The sequence below is a fragment of the Sceloporus occidentalis genome, unplaced genomic scaffold (assembly GCF_023333645.1).
Source record: "Sceloporus occidentalis isolate IW3139 unplaced genomic scaffold, rSceOcc1.0.p SCAF_12, whole genome shotgun sequence".
Taxonomy (NCBI): domain Eukaryota; kingdom Metazoa; phylum Chordata; class Lepidosauria; order Squamata; family Phrynosomatidae; genus Sceloporus; species Sceloporus occidentalis.
In genome coordinates this window covers 10218949-10243680 of record NW_028316992.1, presented here as the reverse complement: position 1 = coordinate 10243680, position 24732 = coordinate 10218949, and the positions used below count along the sequence as shown (strand labels likewise).

The following is a 24732-nucleotide window of genomic DNA, read 5'->3' as shown; positions in this document are numbered from 1 at the left end:
TGAATGTTGATGCATACACATCACAAGGGACAGGGTTACCAACAAAAACCTTCCCTGAACAGATCTTGCTAAGAAAACCCTACAATAGGATGACCATAAAGTCAACTTGAAGGCACAGAAAATCAGTGCTTAATCTATGTTGCCCAAACGGTTCTGCAACAGTCCAATGTCAGCTTTTGATGTTAGAGCCCTGGTGTCAGTAACCAGAAGTCTTTAATACTGGTTGACATCAAACCCTGGATACTTTACCAGTAATTCATACCAGATTGTATGATGAAAAATCTTTCTTCTAACCAGTATGGCTGCATCCACACTGGAGATCTTTTTGCTGTGTTCCTTAATCATCTACAGATATTATTCAGGTGTTATTCAGGGCCATGACTGAAGTCCTTTAAGAATTCTATGTATATAAACAGGAATCTGCTTCATGTTGGCACCCACTATTTACAAAATATAAAGCCTAGGATATAAACCTCTGAGTTCGCTTGTGGGCTCCTTACAGTGATGGCTAACTTCATTCTTGTTCAAGGAATGTTTTAGCAGTTAAAACAAAGGACAATTATGCAACTGGGATTTTGAACCAGAATGAAACATTCAAGATGGATTGTATCAAATATGAATTTATTTACACTCCATTAACAAAAGTACTGTTATTTGTGAGTTTGGAAAGTACCACTTTTGTCACTTTAATCTTTATTTAATGCAGATGAGTTACTTGTAATTTTGTTAACATTTTTTTTTACAGATAGTGCACTTAAGATATAAATCTTCTTCTAAAAAAATCTACACCTTACTATATATCCTTATTGGCTAAAAATTAGGCTCTCTGTTAATTCAGAATTTGGATAAAGATATGAAAGAAACAGGGACAACATCAAATAAGCTTAAAAAATGTCTATGAAATTGTTTATTGGTTTCACTGTGGACTGGAAAGACCCAATAAATGCAATTTCAAGGAAAAATACATATTGTGTTTTGTTCTTTGGTTAAGTACTATTTCTGCACCATGTAACTGAGAAAAGAAATAAGAAACCTGGACAGGAAAATTCAAAATGGCTCTTTTTATGCCACGTCTCATTTTACATTGTTTCCAGTGTTACAAATCCTTACATTTATGCCAGCAATATAAACAGGCAGAAGTTATTTAGAAAAATATTTTCTATGAAAGTCAACATCTATCTAACAATATAGCGTGGTATCCCAACTTTCAGAGTCTGATCATTATTATTTCAACATGCTCCAAGTTCAGCATCAACTCATCATGTCCGAACTGGCGGATTCAGACGCTCCCTCACAGCGCATGATTTCAGCCATGTCTCTGCGGAAGACGGACATGTTTTGTGTGAATCTGTAACCAAGAAGACCCCAAAACAAGTTTAAGTAACTTCTCATTAAAGCTTTTAGAAAAATATTTGCAAGTAAATCTCAATGCTATACAAATGTTGCGCATCTTCACAGCACTGAGTATCTTGTGTACGTCAGATGTAAACAATGTTAATTTAACCTGTTTCGATTCCAGGTTGTTATGTAACAAAATGGTAAAGCCAAAGTGGTGTGTACTCCTGCAAGGCACTGTATTTTTTAACATTTAAAAATGATTCAAAACAGTAATAATGCAAACATTGAGAAGAACATTCTGTTGAGAAATTCCAACCTAGAACTTGACCCTGGATTCCATTTGGAAATTGCTCAATAAATTAACATGCGATTCTGGTGGAAAAGCAAATTCGGATGAATTATTAACAAATTCAGTAAGTGTAAGCCAAACACTGAAAAACATTGTTTCTATTTACTTGTCTTCTATATCATGCACAGAGGAAGCTGGCTTCTCCATTAAAGCAGATTCTTGGCATCCATGCAACTACTAAAAAGATTTGTAGAGCAATTTCAAGTCTTGCTACCTGACATAAAAATATGATTAATTCTTCACATTTCAATAGTCTACTATTGTCAACTGTTCTGTGAACTGTTCTGTGGTGGTTCCAGTCCTTGGAGGCACAAACTCGGAAGGTGGTGCTGGGGATTCCTGCTTGACTCCATGGCCATTTTTGTTTCTAATACTATTTAACATCTACATGAAAACGATGGGAAAGGTTATCTGGAGTTTTGGAACTGGCTATCACCAGTATGCTGATGACACCCAACTCTTTCTCTCCTTTCCATCCAGTTCCAAGGAAGTTGTTTCTGTACCAAACCAATTTCTGTTGTTGGTAATGGACTGGATGAGGCAATCAAACAGAGACTTAATCTAGACAAGACAGTGGTGATCCTGGTTAGTCAAAAGGCAGAGCAGGAAATAGGGATTCAGCCTGTGTTGGATGGGGTTACACTCCCCCTGAAATCTCAGGTTTGCAGCTTGGGCATCCTCCAGGAGTGCATTTACACAGCTAAAACTTGTGTTCCAGTTGCACCATTTCCTTGAAACATCAGATCTACCTACAATAATGCATGCCTTGATCACATCCTGTTTGGATTACTCTAACATACTCGACATGGGGAACTGCCTTTGGAAGCTGTTCAGAATCATCAGCAGATCCAAAATATTGCAGCCAGGCTGCTGACTGGGACACGTTATAGGAGCATATAACCCCTTTGTGGGGGTTACTCCAATAGCTGCTGACCCATTTCTGGGCAGAAAGTGCTGGCTATGACTTTTAAAGCTTGGGCCAGAACTATGTGAAAAACTTGATCTCCCTACTGTATATGAGCCTTTCCATACTGTAAGATCTGCAGGGGAAGACTTTTGCTTGGCCCCACTGTCATTCCAGGCACGAGAACACAAGAGAGAGCCTTCTTGGAGGCTGCTCTTGAGTTATGGAACTCCCTTCCCTGGGAGGTCCGGCTGCCCCTCTCTCTGTTGTCCTTCCACTGAAAGGTAAAAATCTTTCTATTTAAGAAGACATTTAGTTTTTAACATGTGACAACAGACAGAGGTTTTATAAATATGTGTGTGTGTGTTTGTGTAGTATTTTTATTTAATTATGTTTTAATGGTCCTTTTAACGTTTTTAATGAGTGTTTTTTTTAACTGGGAGGTGAATTTAATTGTGTTTTAACTTTTGTACTAAGAGTTTTTAATTAACTCTATTTTATTGTATTTTTAAAACATTGTTCATGGCCTTGAATCCTATGCTGGGAGAAAGGCAGGCTATAAATGAAACAAATAAATAAAATAATTAAAATAATTAAAAAATAGCTATTCAGGATACAGTAAGTTTACCTGTCTCTGTTCTTTACCAGAAGGTTCTGCTCTACTCCTTCCATTAGGCTTCTGAAGCACTGATGAAGAACTTCTTGTTTATCAGGAGGTTGACTGTTTATCAATCCTGCCCTTAATTCACTAAAGTACTGAGAAGACAAAAGACAAATAATTAGGTTGAAAATGATGGAAATAACTAGCATTTATCTCTGTTTATAGGATCAAAATCTCAAACTTATGTATGAATGAGTTCAGTTCTGGAAGCATGGGATACCTAGTTCCATCTGGAATATCAAATGATGCCATTTCAAGACCCGAAAGAATCTTGAGGTTATTTAGTCCATCCTATCATATGGAAGCATTGGCAGATATTCTAACATGGTACCCTGCATCAGAACAACTCCATGACAGCAAGGAGAAAGCATGTACAGATACAGTGTACCTCACTGTCAGGAGAGCAAGAAAGAACAAGATTAACATAGGAACACAGTAGTTCCAGTCCAGAAAAAAAATTACTTGTGTGTTCTAAAACTACTGGCAAGGCTAAGCAATGCATTTTAGATTTTCATCTTGAATTTTAAGTTCACTTCACTACGTCCTAGTGAATTTTAATAATTCTTACAAAATGGGAGAAACTTCAAAGAGCAACAAATAATTTCTTCTTTCAGATTTAAAAAAGGCAAGATCTTACCTAGTTGTGTGTTATCTGTATAAGGCACATAACTTGGGACAGTATTCAACAACTGACTGGAAACAGCTATCTGTATAAGGCACATAACATGGGACAGTATCCAACGACTAGAAAGAGCTACAGTGGGCTCTCAATATCCATTGGGTTTCGTCCCAGGACACCCCATGGACACCAACATCTGTGGATGCTCAAGTACCATTACATACAATGATGCAGTAAAATGGTGTCCTTTATATAAAACAGCAAAATCAAGTGTTTTTTTTGAGGGGGTGAATATTTTCGAACCGTGGTTGATTGAATCTGTGGATGCAAAATCCATGGATATAGAGGGCCAATTATACACATAACCACAACCCTATCTGCTTTGAAGGGATCCTGAATCTAGCACATTATAACCTAAAGGGCTCGAGGACTCAAATAAACAAACTACAGTCTCACTAAGCCTAGCAGATACACATATGTAAAGTGAACCCCACCCTATTAATCCACAGAAAGGCAAAGTAACTTAATACAAGATAAAAATGACAAACAGTAACATGGAAAAGCATGATTACTAGATACAACACTATCAACTCCTACAAACAAAAAGGAGTGCTACAGCAATGGTTAGCTATGCCTACCAGACTAGCCATAATAAATACTGAAACAAGCCTCTTACATTGGGAAAGCTTGCAGAATAGTGTATTTTTATCAACCATTGGTGGGATCCGATCCTATAGTTCAGTATTTGCAGGAAAAGTTCACTGAATCATGAGACTGTCCTTCAAAAACGCCTCTGAGGAGAAGGGGAGTCTCTGATATCAAGAGTTTCCAATCCTTTTTGTTTTGTTTTCATTGCACCTGCTTACTGACAAGTTGTATCCAGTCTCTTTCTTGAAAGATGATGCATTTCTTGCCCTCCCTGTCCTGTGAATCCTTTCTGTTCCTGTCCCACCAATTACATCTTATACTCAGGTTCATGCAATATTTACCGATTTCCACCAAGCTTTTAAAAATTATTATTTAGGAGTTATAGTTAAAGTACGTTAGCAACATTATGCAAGTTAAGCATTGGGATTGTTTTCTTTTAATGCTAGCATTCCTCTTTCCCCTTCTTGATCTCTTTGAAATCTATGTCCTGGAAATAATAGTTGTATTTACCAGCAGCAATCGTTTAATTTTGAGAATATGGAAACACTCAAGGGAAATACAGATACATTCCATTTTGGAAAGTACTGGATTAATTTGAACTGATCTGGGGAGTGGGAATGGAAAGTCCTTAGTAATGCTGGCAGCCCCCAGGAAAAATATCAGGGTGAAATTATGGTGGGTTGTGCCTCAAGAATCATTTTGTATAGGAACAGCAAAATCAGAGACATCCAGGGATTCATTTTCTTAGTTGAAGGCCGTCATAGTGAAGTCAAAAGAGATGTGGGATGATCTTTCTGAATTCAATTCAATTGTGTATATCTTGCAAGACCACAGCCATAAGGTAGTTTTATTCTTCTTCTTCTGCAGATATTTCAAGATTCATCAAAAATGTTCTTTCTAGCCCTTTTAGATAGAAAGGATTTAAAAAGCAATGTTTCAGACGGGGTGAGCAACTGCAGTGGGACTAGGGACCAACATCTGGATTTCTGGAGGGGCCCAGGGGCTGCAGCTTTTAATTCTTTTTGTAGTTATTTTATTTTTCATTATTTATTTAGACTCTAGGACATATTCTACCCAGTTGCTCAGTAACAATGCAGTCCCACATGGAGATGGAAAAGTGTGCAGCCTCATCCAATGATGGTTTGAAGTGGCCAGGGTGGAAGGTGTGAGTGTGTGTGTATTTCACCTCCTAGTAGAGCTTTTATTTTCACCTTGCTGCCTGCACTGAAAATAATGGATGGGTGAAATTACATATATTGTTCCTTGGATATAGAATAGCATCTTTCAGTTCAGTGCATCACCACCACCAGCAGGTTCCAGCAGGTGGAACTGGTGATCACAGTCACCTCACCTGGTAGAGCTCCTCTCTGCTTATGAAGGGATACCCAATCTTTACACCTTCACTCCTCTATTTCCTTCTTCTTAACTAATCTGGCCAACAAAAATAACTGCAAAGATGTGAGGCCACATGGCAAGTCAGATTTTCAAAATGTTACACAATTTTGAGGAAGGTACAGAACAACAGCAACAGCACGTTTATAATTTCATGTAGCTAATATTATTGAATTTTATTATCATGTTGTTACTGTATACTCTTAAAAAAAGAATCATTTTGCTAATCCAATTTGAGAAATTAAGCTAGGATCCAGAAATCCTGGGTTTGAATCTCCAATGAGCTGTTAGGCTTTCTGAAGAATTCTGGCCCCTTCTTCCTTCTTGGCCTAACCTATGTGACAGAGTTGTTGTAGTAAGCAATTAGGAAGGGAACCATGTGCACCACCCTCAGCTGCTTGAAGGAGGGGTACAAATGTTTCAGGAAGTAAAGCGATGGCAAGTTGGTCCAGTCGGCTTTTGGTATCCACGGACCTGCCATTTGCGGATTTGAGTATCCGTGGACAGCAAGCCAGCATTGTCCCTAACAGTGGCGTGTGCATGTGGCCACGCTACCATTAGGGCCAGCCCCTATTGTCCCCAGTGGCAGTGTGTGCACATGGATGCACCACCATTAGGGACAACAGGACTTCACCTGAAGTCCTGCTGTCCCTAATGGTGGCGCAGTTGCATGCATGTGCCACCTGTGGGGACAACAGGGGCTGTCCTTAATGGCAGCGTAGCCATGTGCACACACCACCACTGAAGTCCCATTGTCCTTACTGGTGGCATGGCCACAAGCACATGCCACCATTGGGAACATCAGAACTTGAGCATCCGTGGATTTTGGTAACCTGGGGTGGGGGGTCCCGAAACAGATCCCCGGCAGATACTGAGGGTTGACTGTATCAAACAATTTACTGTGGCAGCCTAGAATTATTGTCAAAACAATAATGAAATACTATGTTTATTCAGTGCTAAGTGCAATGACACTTCCTCTCAGGAATGTACACACAGGAATGCACCCTGATGACTTATCATTAGGTTGCATCCAAAGTGGTGCTGGAACCATGAACCTGAAGGATATCAGCTATCATCACTCTACTGCTAGCTTTTCAGAAACTGGAATCATAAATGCCATTGGTATCTGAGAAACATAAAATATTTCTTGATGGTTTGTTTCATCTATACTCACTTCTTTCCCTCTTAATAAGCTAAAACCAGACTTAATTGCCTGGTTCTCTAATGCAGATAAGTCCAAAGTGACTAGGCTTAGAGAGGACCTGCTGATAAATAATGGCACACATATGCATTCCACAGCTAACCAGACTCCATGATCATTAGAATGCAATATCATTCCAGAAGAAAGAAAGTGGAGCTGGCCTTATATTTCTTACTATTCATGACTGCATGGCTGTATCTTCTTGTGAAATATTTAATTCCTTCTTACACTAAAGCTGTTAAATCAAAACCACGTAATTAATATAAAGCCAGGATAATATTTAATACTATAAATCAGAGGCATTGGCTAAACAAAAATGTTGCCAAGAACAAGATTGGGAATGCATACGACTACTTATTTCCGCCTTTTATAATGATGCAGTGACTCAGGGCAGATAGAAAATGATTAGTTTTCCTCCCAAAGTAGGAAATATTGCTTCCATCTGTAAAGGATAATATTGTGATGTCATAAACTTTTTCTAAACACTGAATTTGCCCTTATTCCCTCTCAATCATTTTAAAAGAACTGCTTCTCGTATGGAGCTTGGATTTAAATCACAATAATACACCAAGAAGATGAATGACAGTGCTATTGGATATGGTTAAAATTGGATCCTTCAGCACAGGTGAATGATGAGACGGCGCTTCTATACTTGATATATTTTCTTCTTCTATTAGTTTCCTACCAGGGCTGGGATTTCAGTTTGAATTTTAATGTATGCGGCTGCTGCTAATCTTAGTGTCTTATTTTTTCCCAGCACCATCTTATTGTATAGACAATTCATTCTCCAAAGCAGTAATGCACTGCCACTTGTGACTGCCCAGGAGATAAACGAATTTGGAATAAAGTCAGAACTCGCACTGAAGTATGGAGAACACTACAGGTCAATATCTTCAGGAACAATCCCTTGGCATCTGCAGCAAGATTATACACATTCAGACTGGCTCCCACTGCTGCAATGAAGCAGGCTCTTTTAGGTTGGGTGTCTCATCTCAGCCTTGACTCCATAGACCCATATTTTTACATGCAACCCCTGCAAAGGAGACTCATCTGAAAAAGTAAAAAAGAAGTTGGAAAACCAAAGGTTCTAGTGGCAACCTAAAGACACAAAATGTTTCCTCATAATGGTTGCTCTCTGAGAAGGTGTGGATGCAGCCAAACATTTGGTACTGTGTCTGCCTAAGCCAACACTATGAAGCGTTCTGGAAAATTCTAGTGATATGGCATTTTTGTCCTCTCAAAGTGATCTTGTGGCACTCCAATGGATATGCAGACAAAAATTCCTTTTTGTCCACATGCAGCTATTACACAGACAGAAAGCTCAAAACAAATTGTGCAACTTTCAGCACAGCAGGATGTACAGGCTCTCTATGATGGCATAGAGAGCCACTGGGGAAAAAAAAAGTTCAGTTAAGCACATTTTCTGGTTGCACAAGAAACATAGTACAATTTAGGTGTTAGAAAATGCCTTTCAATCCAAAATGAGAGAAGCAAAGATCAGTAAGATTAGTCATTTTTTTGCCTGTTTTGAGTTCATTTCCCAGAAGTCTGATAAAGTGATGAACACAATAATCTTATGAGAAAATGATTATACTACCCATCATTAAAAAATGAACTTAGAAGATCAGAGGAAGCTCTTCTTTTAAGCTTTACAACTCATAAAATAATTGACTTGTACTATGGGACATTTTCTCCAATATGGTCTGAAAAGGGAGGATTCTTCTGACAGTTACCATTGGCATCTCAGCTGCAGGTAGTTCTGGAGGAAAGAGGTTATATAACTCAAAGCGGGGAAATTGCAGTCTATGAGCTGCATGAGGATTTGATCCCCTGGGGCTGCTTTTGTGGCCACCGAGCTCCCTTATTTGTTTATATATCTATTTTAATCCAGATTTCCTAGGAAGCATGGGAGGCAATTTTGGCACATCCCTGCCCCTACCCCCCACTGTTTAAGTCCAGGAGAAAAGAAAGGCCTCTCCTGGGCCAAAAACGACACAGAGAAGGCAAAAAATATGAAATTTCCCCATGTCTTATGGGGGCACTGTAAGGCATTAGAGGGCAGTTTTCCCCCAAAAAAATTCTAAGCTGGGGAACAGTGATGAGCTATAAATCCTCACAGCTTCCCACCTTCATGTAGATACTGACCTCGATTCTAGTCTGTGAAATTCTCCAATACCAGTATTCTCCAATACCAAGCAGAGATATAAACAGAGGGGACTGAAACCCTTTTGGTTCTCCTGAGAGGTCAAGTTGCTTTCACTTTGGGTTATTTCTGAGGGAAGAGCTTAGGGGTTCAGTGCTTTTGTGGCTCCAGATCCTTTCTTGAGGGGAAAGTTAACAAACACATAACAAGGGACCCAGGTATTTCCAAAATGTGTGGAGCAACACTATTTTATCAGAAATTGAAACAACTGGATTACTGTGACATTCTCACCTTTAGTATTTCTGGTCAAAAGCTGTATTAGGCAAGAAAACGTATCCTCTTTCCTATCCCTTCCTAACTGTGGTCAGGAACACTTATTTCATTTCTGACACTGACATTTTTAAGATCAGTAGTTCCCTTTAACACCTGTGTGTGTGCACGTATGTGCACACATGCACACACTTATGTGTATAACCATAAGCTTGTAGGAATTGCAGTTTCATGAGCGAAAAGAAGCTGCTTTTCATTTCTGAGAACAGTGGAAACAACAGCATGACTCCTTTCTGAAATGCATTTCCCTACCCAAGTTGATTCAAGAATTGGTTCATCTGTGAACTCTGATTCTCTGTTACCATAAATTGTAGTGCTACCTCTCTGCGAATAGATTGGAGGTACACTGACATGGGGAGCATTTCACTTCATTGTCCCTGGAGTCCTCACTATATTTCACACCTCCTCATAGAGATGGTTAAATGTCTCACAAAACCACAATTTCTAGAATTCCACAGCATGTCAAAGTTATGTCAAACTGGATTATTTCTGCAGTGCAGATGCAGCCTAGGAAGAATTTTACAACCAGCAAGAGGGACTATCCTTGAATCTACTCAAAATGATTATATAAAATCACTTCTATGGGTACTAGATTTTGTGTGTTTATGAACTGCGGATGTTGGGGGGTAACTAGGGCTAAAGCAGAGATACACTTTCTGTATGTAAGGGGAATATGAACAAGGGCAACTTTCTATTTAAAGAAAGAAGGGTCTCCCTTTGCTATTGGGAGAGTATATCTCATGTGTGATCCAGGAGACTCATTCAACCCCACCACATTATCCTCATTAATTGATACAAGACACAGCTTATCTATTAAAATTTAGTACTACAGTTTACAAATAGACTTCAAACATTTTTCATCTGACTGCCAGTTCTCATTCTGGGGTACTTACTTTCTCATTGAGGAGTATGAGACCCAAAAGGGGTCTTGACACTGACCACTGGTTTCTGCAGTCCTCAAAAATTATGGTGTTCATAAGAATTGACATCATCTGAAAGTAAGAAAATGTTTTTCAGAAAAATACAATATATTTACTGCTAGTTGCTATATATCCAACTGTGATTCTGTGGGGCTCATTTGACACTAGGCAAATAACAACAAAAGTGCAAAGCAGTCAAGCACACCTTTACGGAGAATGATGAACCCAAAAACTTAATTCTAAAACACACACTTCTGTCATTTGTTGGAACCAGTTTCTTCTGACCTTCAAGATAATCCAAATGTTGCAAAATTTAGTATTCTTATATTTGTAATTTGTGTGGAAACTTGTGTGAGAAAAAAGGTAAAGACAGGATATTCACAGTTATGGTATCCCACATATAAAAGCTTAACAGAAATAGAATAATATATTTGTAAAATTTGGCCTAGAAGATAGCACACAATGTAGTAATTTAAGGAACAAAAATAAAGCACCCATCTCAATATCGAACAAAAAGAAAATGTAGAAAACCCTTCAATGATTTCTTCAATGCCAGTAAGTTGCAGGCAGTTGAGTCCCCAGAGAGCTGACATGTACTGCAAGCCAGACTGTAATAATAACTGCCCAAGAATAAGTCAAACAACATGTTTCACTAAATGAAAAAAAATATCATTCTAGCTCTGCAAATCACTCAGAACAAGGAATTATCAAAGGTTACTTGATGCTTCAACACAAGTAGCGTACTGTATTGTACAAGCAAGGAATCTCTTCATTAATGCTAGTGCATAACAGAGGTAATCAAGTGTACAGATTTTTTTAAAGTATGTTATTCAATGGGCCATAAATGAAATCTGCCTACACTTCAAAGCATTTATTCCAGAACTACACCACCATTTAAAAAAACCTAACTGTTCTTTGGGACAAAAACAAAATCTCTACATGGTATCAAAACAGGTCTTCTACTGCCATTTCAGTTCTGAATGAATTATATGTTCCAGGGTTAGTTCTAGTTACATTTACACATGTTGAGGTACAGATGAGGGCAGGGGCAGATAATATTTGGGACATGTGAGTAAATTGGGGATAATGCTTGGTGCTCTTTTGAGTTATAAAAACCCCTAAAAAGATCAATACTGGCTCCTTACCTAAATCAGTTCCTTATTTGCCGTTTTGGAACATAACCTCCAGCAATCTTTGGGCTGGGTTACTATTAAAGAGGCATTTTTGCTTGCTGGGCATCAACAAATGCTGAGGATATGCTGGACAAGACACTGAACGTGTATTCATCCCTGTGGTGTTGGTGAAGAACCCTGTCATGCTATTGTTTCTGTTGTTTCAATTTCTACTACCACTCCAAACAAACACTACACATACTCAAAGTACTCCATAGAAAATGGAAACAGGGCTTAACCCCCCCCCCCCCGACTAGGACTCTTGCGGGACAGTCCCTCAGCCAGAGGAATTTTAAGCTCCCCAGTGATAAAAGCAGTAAACAAACATCAATGTACCTGAACAAAACTCAGCATAAAATTTATTGTTTTGCCCAGTATAAGCTTTGGAAAGTACTGTATATACTCGTGTATAAGTCTAGCAATTTAGGTTAAACACTGACCCAAAAAACCTGAGTCAGCTTATCCATGGGTTAATGTAAGTACTGTACTTTAACTCTTATTAAAAAAGGAACAATCCCCTGGTGAAAGGCAAGAGTGTAATCTGTCCTGGAAGCACTGACCCTCCTCTACTCTCTTATCCATCCAGCCTTTAGTGTGAGCAGAAACAGTTATTTATGTCTGCTGGAATTTTGTAAATTTGTTGGCATTGTTTTCTTTGCTTCATCCTTTAGATCCTTTGTTACATGCACCTAAGTTTTAACCTCGACTTATCCACGGGTCATGTCAAAATCCATAATTTTGACCTCCCAGAACCTACCCTTGATTTATATGTGAGGTTGACATATAGTTGAGCATATACGGTATACTGGGTCTCAGGAACAACAGTATTACATATGTGAAGAGCAACCAGGCACTGCTCCATCATGACTCAGTCCCAGAAGCTAATGAGAGCTGTCCCTGCATTCCAGCTGTAGCCTCTGAGGGAGAGACCAGCAGCCAGCATTTGGTCGACTTCATCCACTCCCCTACTGCCACCCCTTTTTCCTTATGCGTCCTATCTTATTAAATTGTAAGCCTGAGGGAAGGAAACTGTCAAATTAACCATTTCTAAGCAGCTCTGAGAGCTTTTTGTCTGAAGGATGGGGTATAAGTGTTGTAAATAAAATAAATATTACATTAAATAAAGGTCTTACTGCAAGAGGCTTGCAGTCAAGTCCTTCATGCAAAATTAAACTTTCTGCAGCCAGATTGTTTCCAGATACAATGCAAAATGCTATAAAATGCTATATAAAGCCCTGTACAACGTAGGCCCTATCTGTCAGACCATGCCTGCCTTTATGAGCCAAGCCTGAGCCCAGGGGATCTCAGCATCCGTCCTTCTCTCAGTCCTCCCACCTTCACAGGTAAAGACAGTTGCTCTTAGGCTCTGGGACTTCTTTCTAAGGAAGCAACAATGGGCCCGTCTTTGCTGCATTTCTGTCGGCAGTTAAAGACTTCTTTATTCTGACAGGCTTTTGAGAACTGAGGGCTTTAAAGAAAGGGCTTTTAAAGAAGATGCTGTGTTGTTTTAATTGTACTGCTCTTTACACATTGCTGGGGAAAAAAGCTTTTACTGAAAGAAACATAACAACATTTAACACAACAAAATAAAATGTGCAGCCTATCAGTATTCTTTAACAAAACTGTAATGACACTAATTGTTTTGTAATGACATTATATTACATTGTAATGACGTTAATATAGTTCAATTCTATTTTAATGTTGAACTTCTGCATATTTTAACCATATAGTATTTATTTAAATTTGTAATCTTCCTTGAGTCCTCCTTTTGAAGAAATGGCGGGGGGGGGGGGGAGGGGAGAAATTGAGGAGGAAGAGGAGGATATATTCAATGTAATTTACTCTTCACAGAGAGAGCAAATTACTGATCATAGACTGAGTTTCTTTCTCTTCTCTCACTATTGCCCTCTTGACTTTATAAGATGGCTTACAGAGCACTTGCTTTGTGTGCACATTCAACCAGTGGTGCTTCTATCTGAAAGAAGCTCTGGAAGTATGTGCTAGAAAAGAATTGCTGCCTTGTTAGAGAGTTGCTACCAGTCAGGGCAGATATGACTAGGATAGAAGGACCAATGGTTTGGTTTAGTTTAAGGCAGCTTCATATCCTTTATGTCTTCTAGCTGCTTTCTGTAGAGAACACTAGCATTCCTACTTGCTGCTGTTCAGGTGTCAACTGCTTCTAAGTGACCCTGTGACTCTCTGTTAAGTGGCGAACATCTGTATCAAACATCTGTAACAACATCTGATGCAATGTGATTATTAGATATCTAACTTTGCCTGTGGGCTCCTTTTATAAGTGGCCTATTACAGTAAGATTGTGGGTTGTCTTGAAACTGTACACAGAACAGTGAGAAGAAAAGAGTAAAATGTAATAAAGTTTTGCTTTTGTGCTTAAACCTACTGCTCTTTGTTAGAAGCTGAACATAAAATTGTTCTTTCAGGATTTCTGCTGACAAGTGATCTCTGGGGTACAAATTATGTGTCAATAGGCAGGTAGAATTATTACATGAAATTTCTCATTGTAGAGAAAATACTGAAACCAAGGCACATTTGATGCAAGATTACCATGCTTCAAATATTTGGAAAGCTACACCGAATGCAGAGCAGGGGTGACACTTCGTATAGGTTTGCTGGGGTTGGCTATATAGTGAGCAATATGTTCATAAAAAGTATGCATGGGAATTGCAATCAATGGGTTAGGAATAACATTAAAAATGAGCTTGATAAAGTGGGGCCCTGACTTGTACAACAAAACTCAACAATGATAAATCTAAAAATACATATTTTTCTGAAGAGAAAAAGTCTTTTGTTTGGGAGAGCTATGTTTAATTCAATTAAATATACTCCCGTTTTAACCTGTTTTTGGCCCTACACCAGACAGACCATAAGGAGACAGGTGTCACACCATTCACACTTAACAACAGACCTGGTCCTATCAACCAAGGTGGCAGTGTTTGAAGGAGGAAGGGAAGGGAGGTTGTTAACTTATATCTTTAATTTGCATTGTATTTCCACTAGTTACATTAGTTGGTATGCAATTGTTTCCCTCTTTTCCTTATTGGTAAAAACATGAGGACTATCATGACTTTCCTTGCAATGCCTTCTCTCACTTAGAAGTACACAGCCAACAACTGGGTTCCTGCTCTATGGTTGGCACACTCATATTGACTTGGTCCTGTCATAGTTACAACTGTATCTGAAATCCTTTACCCTAAGTAGAGGCAGTAATGAGGTATGTATGTGTGTGAAGCACTAACTCTGGTGCCCCTACTTGATCCAGCCTTCATACGTTACAGCAACCACAATCTAAGTCCCACCCCAATGGCTCCTTTCAACTATCCCCCGCCAGTCTTCAACTGCTCTCTTTCAAACTCTCAGCCAGATACCAACCATCTCTGAACTTCTAAGCACTCTCTGCCCTCCCAACACACTACTTGCCTTAAAGAACCTAATACTGTACTGTATGCCAATGAATACCAGGGGCTGTAGGGGGTATTTCAGAAGAAGAAACTGGCAAAACCACCTCTGAGAATTACTTGCCTAAGAAAACCCTATGAAATTCATGGGGCCGCTGTAAGTCAACAGGCAACACACACACACACACAATTACATAACACACTTGCACTATCCATTTGCACAACAACAAAATACAATAATATTTAAAGAGACTGTAGAACATAACAATCGTGCTGCAAGCACACCTGGTGTGAAGACACAAGGGTATGCTAAACATGAGTTCAAACTGATATGGAAGCAAAAAGACAAAAGGCCATTTTAGATTGCTTTCTAAAAGTGTATGCAGTGTAAATGCAAGGGCTCTGTAGTTCAATCTCAGAGAGAAAAACTGCATGTGTCATGTCAAGTTTTGAAGATGAAAGCCCCTTGGTATGGAGGGACCAATCACTTCCTCTGTTTCCTCTGTCTGGAGAGAGAAGATATCAAACGATTGGCCCACAGTATGGAGGGACCAACCTGTCACACTTCCTCTGTATGTAGTGAGAAGTTGGTACCAATGATCAGAGGGACAAACCACTTTCTCTCTTTTCTCTGTATGGAGAAGTGTAGAGGGATGAGCCTATTACATCTCAGCTGAAAGGAGCAAGAGGAAGGTACCGATGTTAGGCACACAGAATAGAGGGACAGACCCCATCTCAATCTTGTTTTCTCCATATGGAGGGAGAAGATGGTACCAACAACTGGCCCTTGGTATGGAGGAAACAACCTGGATTAAGTCTGTATGGAGCAAGAGAAGGGCCTTGGCATGGAGGGACCAACTACAACTTCTGTTTCCTCTGTATGGAGTGTTTTGTCCACATGGACTCAGAAGATGATACCAGCAATCAGTCCTTGATATAGAGGGACTGAGTTGATCTCATTCCTCTGTATGGAGTGAAGAGATGGTACCAACAATGGTCTCTTAATACATCTCCTCCAACAGGAGTGTCAGGATGGTCTGTGGCTATTGGCAGTACTGGCCTGGTTTCTTCCTGATGGTTTTTAGTTGGTGTAGGAGTAGGTGCCATGTAAAATCGCCCAAGGGCCAATTGGTCCAATAAGTCTGTGGTGTCAAAACCAAAGAGGATCAAGGTAGGGTGAGAAACAAGAAGCCAAAGATTTGTCAGATTAGACTGTTTCCCAACTGCCTGAGAAGCTTCTGATAGGCTATGCTCATACAGTAGAGCTGTTAACCTCTCCTTTTATTAGAATCAGCCTATCCCAAGCACCAGAGGTAAGGCAAGTGGCCATTTAACTCCAGTATTTCACCAGAAATCACAGTACTCCTTTTAAAATAACCAAGGTGAATGAAGAAGGAAGAAATAATAATCAAACCTCAAGACAGACTGTGTTAAACACAAAAATCAAAGTCTGATAGTAAAAGTAAAGTTGGAAAAGTTTTTGAGATATTGCTGCGGCAGCAGGCAAAAAGGAACTGAAACCGTAGGGAGGAAGTGAGCTGGTAGTTGCTCAGAGAGTGGGCAGGGCTTCTGCCATAATGCTTATGTAATAGCTCTAGAAGTTTCTGAAGATGCACTGCACAGGCCATCTGTGTGATCAGGAAGAATTGGACTTGCCCATGGTCACCCAATGGTTTCCCATGATTGAGTGGGAATGTGAACCCTGTTTTCCTGGAGTCCTAGTGCACCTATATAACACAATTATGTATGTTATAATCAAATATAACACTCATTTTAAGAGTAGGAGGAACAAATGAAGCATCTCAATCACTCTCTTTTCCCTACATGTGTGAAAGGAAACTGTGAAGAATGCCCTGATGCACACAATGCATGCAAATTTCCTTAATGTAACTGCAGCTCCCATGAATTTCATTTGCAACTGATTTACATCTCATGATGAATGAGGCCTTCTGAATCATCTTGCCTTCCAACCAAGGGAGTAAGAAAAAAAAAAAAAGTCTAGTGGAAGTCAAGAGAGACCTCTACTCAGTGGTCAAGCACATACTTTGCATGAAGAAGATGTTGTGTTATCCCTGCAATTCCAGCATTTATTCTCTTATTTGTTTAAAAGGATCTTAGCTAGCAAGGCTTGGGGAGATTTTTCTCTGCCTGAGGCTCTGGAAAGCTGTTGCCTGTCACAGCAGACAATGATGGGGTAGAAGATGGACCTAAGAGAATGTACACATGGAATCATCATAAAATTTTTAGTTAGGGAAAAAGTGGAATTTGTGTGATTTGCATTTTAATATGAACCAATTTAATTTGAACTTCCCCAAAAGATGAACTGGAATGCAATTATCTTTCACTTTTTACCATTTTTTCAATGTAAAGCAGTTCTCAGATTTTTAACAAATGTATCCAAAAATAAATCAGCACACAAAAATATATGGTTAGAGAAATTTGCTTTTGTTCTTGTGAGCCTTCAAATAATTTCCTACCAGTTGACCCTAAGAAAAACATATTACAGGTTTCTCTTGGCAAGATTTATTCAGAGGAGGTTTGCCACTGACGTCCCCTGAGGCTGAGAGTGTCCAACTTGCCTAAGGTCACCCAGTGGGTTCCATGACTAAGTGAGGATTTCAACCCTGGTCTCTGAACACTCAAACCACTATACCACACTGGTTTTCTGTGTCAAAACGTCTTACCTAAAAAGGTATATATAGTATTATGGACAAGCTTTTTGCAAAAAGAATATTGCGAAAAACTGCATAGTGTATAGATTTTCCTGCACATGGGCATGCAAGAATACAAATTCTTATGCATACTTTTAAAAATTGCAAATTGTGCAGAAATGGGACGGAACAATTTTCCTGGAATGTGAATGCTGTAGCATGTTCTCAATATCTCTTTAGTTTTAACTATTTTCTCACCTCACATTTCTGTGCATGAAAGTAGTACAGTCTTCATATTTTTACATTGTTAACACTGGCAACAACACTTCTATAGAAGTTACCACTCTTCACAATGAAAGGATAACTGGAAGGATAATCTACATCATAGTCTTCTGGTAAATAAGGACAGAACAAACTATAGAAAGCCTTGCAAAACCTTAAAAAACTAAGGTCAGAATCCTCTTGGTGACTATGCTAGCATAACTGTGGATGAGATTAGTGTAACTACTTTTCCTGATGTGGCGCAAGGAGGCACCCCATAGAAGCTTTGCCCCTGACTCAAAGAGCCACTAATCGGTTGGAATGGGGCTCCCTTGGACCTGGCTGCTAGCTGTTGCCTCCTGTGTAAGTGTGCTAGTGTAACTGTATGCTCCAACAGCAAATAGGATCTTAGATGATGGCATTAATAATGGGTCAAACATTTGTGACGAGTGTCCACTTCAACAGATGCAAGATATGATATTCTCTATGGGGGGTATACATACATATTGGGGGAGAAGGTGGAATTGCAAACAGAGGGCTGAGAGGACTGCAAGCAGAAAGCATACACAGTGCCAATTTGATTATGCAGAAACCAGCTGTTGGGTGATAACACAAACAGTATGGTATTGTTAAGCTAATCAGCGAGACTGCTAATTTAACAGCAACAGACTACACATCTACTCCACTAGAAACGGTTATAAAGGTCGAAGCTTTCAGGCTTTAATTTCTGAAAACTGAGGCCCAAGTATATGAAAGTGTTCATTTTATCTAAAAATGAAACAAAAAAACCACCGGTGTTTCCCCTCAAAACGGCTACAGATTTAAGAGCAAACTGGCTCAAACAGTGAATTCTTTTTGTACTGAATGCAGAATTCAAGGAATCATGAAGGACAAGTTTGCCTAATATTGCATTTCTTCCTTTCTTTCCTCCTTCCACCAATCTTGAAGGGTACCATGCTTTTTAATCAAGTGGGAGACAATGTTTGCAGATCATTTGTTTCTTCAAATCTTGTCTTGATGACCTATGGTTCTATTAAGTGCTTGGGTGAAACTGCATATTATCTATCTATATGTATACTAGTACTCTGATAGCCTATCAAACAAAACAAACCCCTGAATGGATTTCCCCTGCCTCTATGATTCCAAGTATCCCACCCCCACCACTTCTGCAGTCTATATTGCAGTGAATTTTTTGGCTTTGCATGCATTTGCTTACAATGTGTAGTTTGAATTGCAGTTTCTCAAACTTCCAATTGATTCAGCTTAAGCCATTTGGAAAGACTGTGAATTTCAAGATGTGTATTTTTTCAGTCTTAAGTTAAACAAGCATGCCTCAGATTAAAGAAAAGAAGAAGAAAACTCCTTTTTACAAAGTCTTTTTATGGGAGTCCAGCACAGCCCTTCCCCTTTCTTGTCTTCCATTTGTAAGGGTTGTTGTTGTTTCTCAGCACTGACATTGGAAGAATAGTGAGGGAGGGTTGGAAAAAAACAGTGCTGGGTTGCAGCGGTGTGTTTGCAGTAAACAATGCAATAAAGCTTGGTCTGGGAAAGAATGGGATTCTATTCTAGGTGATCCTACTGTAGCTGTAGCCAATTTGCTCTTAAATCTATAGCTGCTTATACACAACAGACAAGGTAAACAGCTTGTGTGAAGAGCAAAATAGAGCAAAAAGTAAATTAGCCTGCCTCACCAGCTACCCTGGCATAGTGAAAAAGCATAGATCAAGTTTGGCCACCAAAATGGAAATGATAAGAAAAGTGGAGGGGAAAAAGCATCTTGCTGGGATGCATTTTGAAAGAAGCTTTAGAAGATTTCTAATGTTTCACTTTACTTATTCTAGGCTTAGCTATCCTGGCTGTTTTATTTCACATGTCCATAACGTTAGTTTGTAATAAAAAGTTTGCTGAAACATGTTGAACTTCTCTTCTTTTTTGTGTTGCAGGAACCTATCCCTATTACTTCTATGCTATTTCTAATGCTGATACCAAAGTTTCTTTAAAAAAAAAAAAAAAGCTTAGGAACACATCTATTTTATCTTATTTCTTTTTATTTCTCACATTTATATGCTGCCATTCTCCCAGAAAGAGATCCAAGACAGCTCACAGATAAACCAAGGCGGCTCACTGATAAAAGCAGAAATCACATGTAGGCTTTATCTATATACTTTGTCAACCGAGGTGTATCTGTACCTACAGGAATCTGAACTTGGGAGGGATCAGAGACCAGTGGCAGAGGACACAGATTTGAATACAGAATATTCATGTGTCCCTACCAATGTTGTTAGACTACAACTCTCATCATACTTCACCACTGGCTCCGCTGCCTAGGGCTGATGGGAAAGCAATCCAACAACAATTAAAGAGCCAAGAATTCCCCACCCCAGACTATATGGATGAAATGTCTGATGTGATATAAGCAACCTTCTACTTCCCAATGTTTTCATCTCTTGATTTAAGATGACATCTACAGTAAGAGCTCAGAGTTAGGTATACCTATCTATTATCTCCTTACATCATCCCATATCATAATGACATTTCCCCGCTGATTAAAAAGCTACTACAGCCGCATATATTTTATTACTGAAACTTTTGACAATTGGCAAATAGCTTTTCAAATTGCTGACAAGATAATAAAGCAGATGCTCACATTTTTGTCTGAAAGTAAATACAAGAGGAACAGGAAAACAACAAGCAGTTATATGACTACAAATGTGCCTTTTGTTAATAAATGCTTCACTTTAAAGAAAGTGTTGATCTAAAATATCAAATTAAGCAGTTTCAGTTTGATTTGTAGGCTTCCAATATGCTGACTTAAAGAAGAGAAGAGAATGAACATATGTTAGGGCTGTTTATGTGCCTTCACGTTGACTTTGACTAAACAGTGACCCTATCATTACGTATACTTGGGCTGAATCCACACCTGCAAAATTATTTATCCCAGTGTGCAGTATCCTGCCCCAGTTAAAGTGGTTCTGTTCCTACCTCTTGGGCAGATTCCAGATGGTGCAGTTGGGGGACACTTGCTCCTATAAGAGGGAACTTACATCTGGAGTCCCTCAGGGAGCTATCTTGTCCCCCACTTTGTTTAACATTTACATGAAACCGCTGGGAGAGATCATCCGGAGACACGGGGTGCGGTGTTATCAGTATGCTGATGACACCCAAATATGCTTCTCTGTCTCTCCGACTGATGCAGTGACTAAGGATGAAGTCTCTCCTTTGAACACCTGCCTGGAGTCGGTAATGGGCTGGATGAGGGAAAACAAACTCAGTCTGAATCCAGAGAAAACGGAAGTGCTTGTGATAGGTTCCCGAAGTCTGGGGAAGGAAGTTTATCCACCTGACCTGAATGGGGTCACACTTCCCCTGAAGGACGAAGTTCGCAGTTTAGGAGTACTTCTGGACTCGTCTCTGCAGTTGACCTCTCAAGTAGATGTGACGGTCAGAAGTGCTTGCTATCAACTTCGGTTGATACGCCCACTGCGACCCTACCTGGGCCAAAGGGACCTTGAAACTGTGGTACACGCTCGGGTAACCTCTCGTCTAGATTTCTGTAATGCGCTCTACATGGGGCTACCCTTGTACCAAGCCCGGAAGCTTCAGCTAGTACAAAACATGACAGCCAGATTGGTCACCGATGCATCCAGGTTTGACCATATAACACCTATTCGCTTCCGAGCGCAATACAAGGTGTTGGTTATTACCTATAAAGCCCTGTATGGCTTGGGCCCGAGTTACTTGAGGGACCGCATCTCCCCATATAATCCTCCCCGCACACTCAGGACGTCCGGGAAGAACTTGTTGGAAATTCCATCTTCCAAACATGTTTCTACATCCCGGATGGCCTATTCAGCGGGGGCCCCACAAATTTGGAATGGTCTCCCCGAGGAGCTTTGTCTTGTGACCTCCCTGGTAACATTTAAAAAGAGTCTCAAAACCTTCCTCTTCTGTCAAGCCTTCCCCCCTGTAAAATGAAGCTGTGTATTCCCGTTCCCATCGATTCTCTGCCTTACCCTGTTGAATGATTGTGTTCAGATTTTGTATAATTTGTATTAGTGGATTTTATTTATTTTTATGAGATGTTTTTAATGGTTTTTATACAGTCTGTAAACCGCTCTGATCTATGGAAAAGCGGTATACAAATAAAAATTATTATTTATTATTATACTCACCCATTTTAATCTGAACTCAAACTGGCCTTAAAAACCACACAATTCCCCACCTGAAGTTACATCAGTACAAAAGGGTGTTTTCACCACGGTCCATGTGTTCAATGAACCAGATTATTTTTGGTCACACAGCATGCATCTCTGTATCAAAACAACACTCTTTATTGTTTTCCTGTCAGTCTTACTGCTCACCTGCAGCCCCAATGGATGGCTCCCTCACTGAATTCCCTCACCCTGGGAGAATTAAATGCCTCCCCATTCAGTTTAGCCCACAGTATAGAACATTTCCTCACTCACTTGGGTGGGAGGTGGAAAGGGGATCACAAGTGAGGAAGGAAGAGAAGTGGTGTGTGGGTTTCCAGGGCACATGGAGGGAACCGGACAGGGGAGCCACAAGCTACAGTGCAACTACTGTAAGCGCCCAGATAGTAACTTCTGCCTTGTCATACTGAGTCCTTATACCAGTGATGGCAAACCTTTTACAGACCAAGTGCCCAAACTGCAACCCACTTATTTATCACAAAGAGCCACGTTCCTCTGGCTTTCTAGTAACAAACTCTGGCAAACTCTGTGCTGGGGTGACAGAGTATGTGCCCACAGAGAGGGCTCTGAGTGCCACCTCTGGCACACATGCCAGAGGTTTGTCACCACTGCCCTATACTCCTGTCTTTAGGCCCCTATACTAGGAGAAAAGCTGGATATAAATAAATAAAATAATAATAATAATTGCCACATATAATTAAAGTCAGATTGGGTAGATTTTGCTGGCCAAACGTCTTATGCATTATGTCTCTGAAGTCTGTCACCCAGGATTTATTCCCACATATATTTACCATCCTGGTCTTCCAAAGCCTGGGCAATGATGGTTCCCACTTTCTCCAGGTTTGGTGGCAGGAGATGGGAGTGGGTGGAAATGGCACCATTGCACTCCTCTTTCTTTCAGATCAGCCACTCAGATCACATACTCTAGTTCCTTTTCCCATGCCCCTGCTGTCTTTTCAGTTCTTGAGCCATTCAGCACCCTGGACTTCTTTCTAGTTCAAGAATCTGCTTGACTTCTGAAATGGAGGCATTCCTTTACACTGAACTAAAGAAAATATTGCAGTGCTTGGAGGGGGAAAAAGGACTGGAAGGAGACCAGAGAGTACTCCCCCACCTTCCAATCTCCCATCCCATTTCACCCATTCCTCATTTGCCAAACACCATTGTTTCTCTTTTTTCTTATCCCCCAACCCACTATTCCATTTTCTTCTACTCGTTTTTTCTTCTGCCCTTTGTGGACTTTATTGGGGTTGTACATCAACAACAAAAAATGGGGACACCACACTTGCTGGACAAGGATGCCAAGGTAACTTCCCATCAACCTGTCCCATTCTCCAGCCACACTTGATTCCACCTGGATCCTGGTTTAAAGTGCAGGGTAATATTTAAACATTGTTTTTTCCAAGAAACTGCAGAGTAGAAAAGTTTATGTTGTTTTTTTTAAATCACTTTAAAGGCCTGAGGTGTTGAAAAGAAGAGTTTTCACTTCAACTCCTGAGGAACATTGTGCATTTGAACATGACTGGGATTGAAGTAAATACATATTATTTTACATGTATGGATTCAGTCTTGGAGTCAACACAGATGTGATGGCAGGACAAATACAGCACGCCCGCGTCATATGCGGGCGCGCTTTACGCGGCTTGAGCATATGTGCTCAAGCCACGGAGTGCATGCGGGGCGGAAGGGGTGGCGTGTCCCATTCAATTGAATGGGTGCGCACGTACGTTGCGCCCCGCGCGCCGCCGTGCACGAGCCCCATTGTTTCCAATGGGGCTTGAGCATAGGCGGAATTCGCCTTACGCGGAGGGATCCGGAACGGATCCCCACGTAAGGCGAGGGCCCACTGTACGAGCAAAGGAGTGGGGAGGACTAATTTTAACATCAAAAGGAGAGCTATGGTTAAAGGGAAAGAACTATTTCTATCTTTCATCCAGCCCGCCTCCAACACCAGACATGAACCAGAATGGAAGAAAAGTACCCAAAGGCAACAAAATGCAAGGAGTAGCTGTATATGAATGGAACAGAAATGTGACTGTTGCTATCAGGTCCAGCATGGCAATTGCTAAGTCAACAGTAGTTTGAGTCAAGGACCATGTTTTGCAACAGATAGCCTCACATTTGACAGGTGGGCTCAAATATCAAAAGGCAGTATAGTTAAATTAGGTGCAGGTAAAATTAGGTGCTTCAAGGGACAGAGCTTACAATAAAGGCAAGACTCTAGGTGTTGCAGCATTAGCTCTGCTACAGTATATGGTAGGATGTTCCTGAAAAAAACAGGTGATGCATGGCTGACCCAGCCATATGTCACATAACAAGCAGAAACATATAAACAGAAGAGGCACCTCTTGTTATTGCCTGTGCTGAATTCCATATAAGCACTCTGCTAAGTGATATTTGGGCATGTGATATAGGAGACAGATGTTTTCCAATTCAAAATCCTTGTAGCTTCCCATCTGTGCTTTTGGATATGCACATTTTTCTTCCTCAAGGCTGGAATAACTTATCATTTATAA

General features: G+C 40.1%; 1 protein-coding gene across 2 annotated transcripts in view; it reads right to left on the bottom strand.

The window, feature by feature from the left end:
* Positions 1-762: 762 nt before the first annotated feature.
* Positions 763-24732, bottom strand: part of RANBP17 (RAN binding protein 17) — a 253220-nt gene continuing 229250 nt past the window's right edge. For both annotated transcript variants that reach the window (XM_089477831.1, XM_089477830.1), the window contains exons 26-28: positions 10479-10577; positions 3220-3347; positions 763-1348 (exon numbers count right to left, since the gene is read on the bottom strand). In XM_089477831.1, the coding sequence (XP_089333957.1) occupies positions 1252-1348; positions 3220-3347; positions 10479-10577 (324 nt within the window). In that variant the 3' untranslated portion in view covers positions 763-1251. The remainder of the gene's footprint in view (positions 1349-3219; positions 3348-10478; positions 10578-24732) is intronic.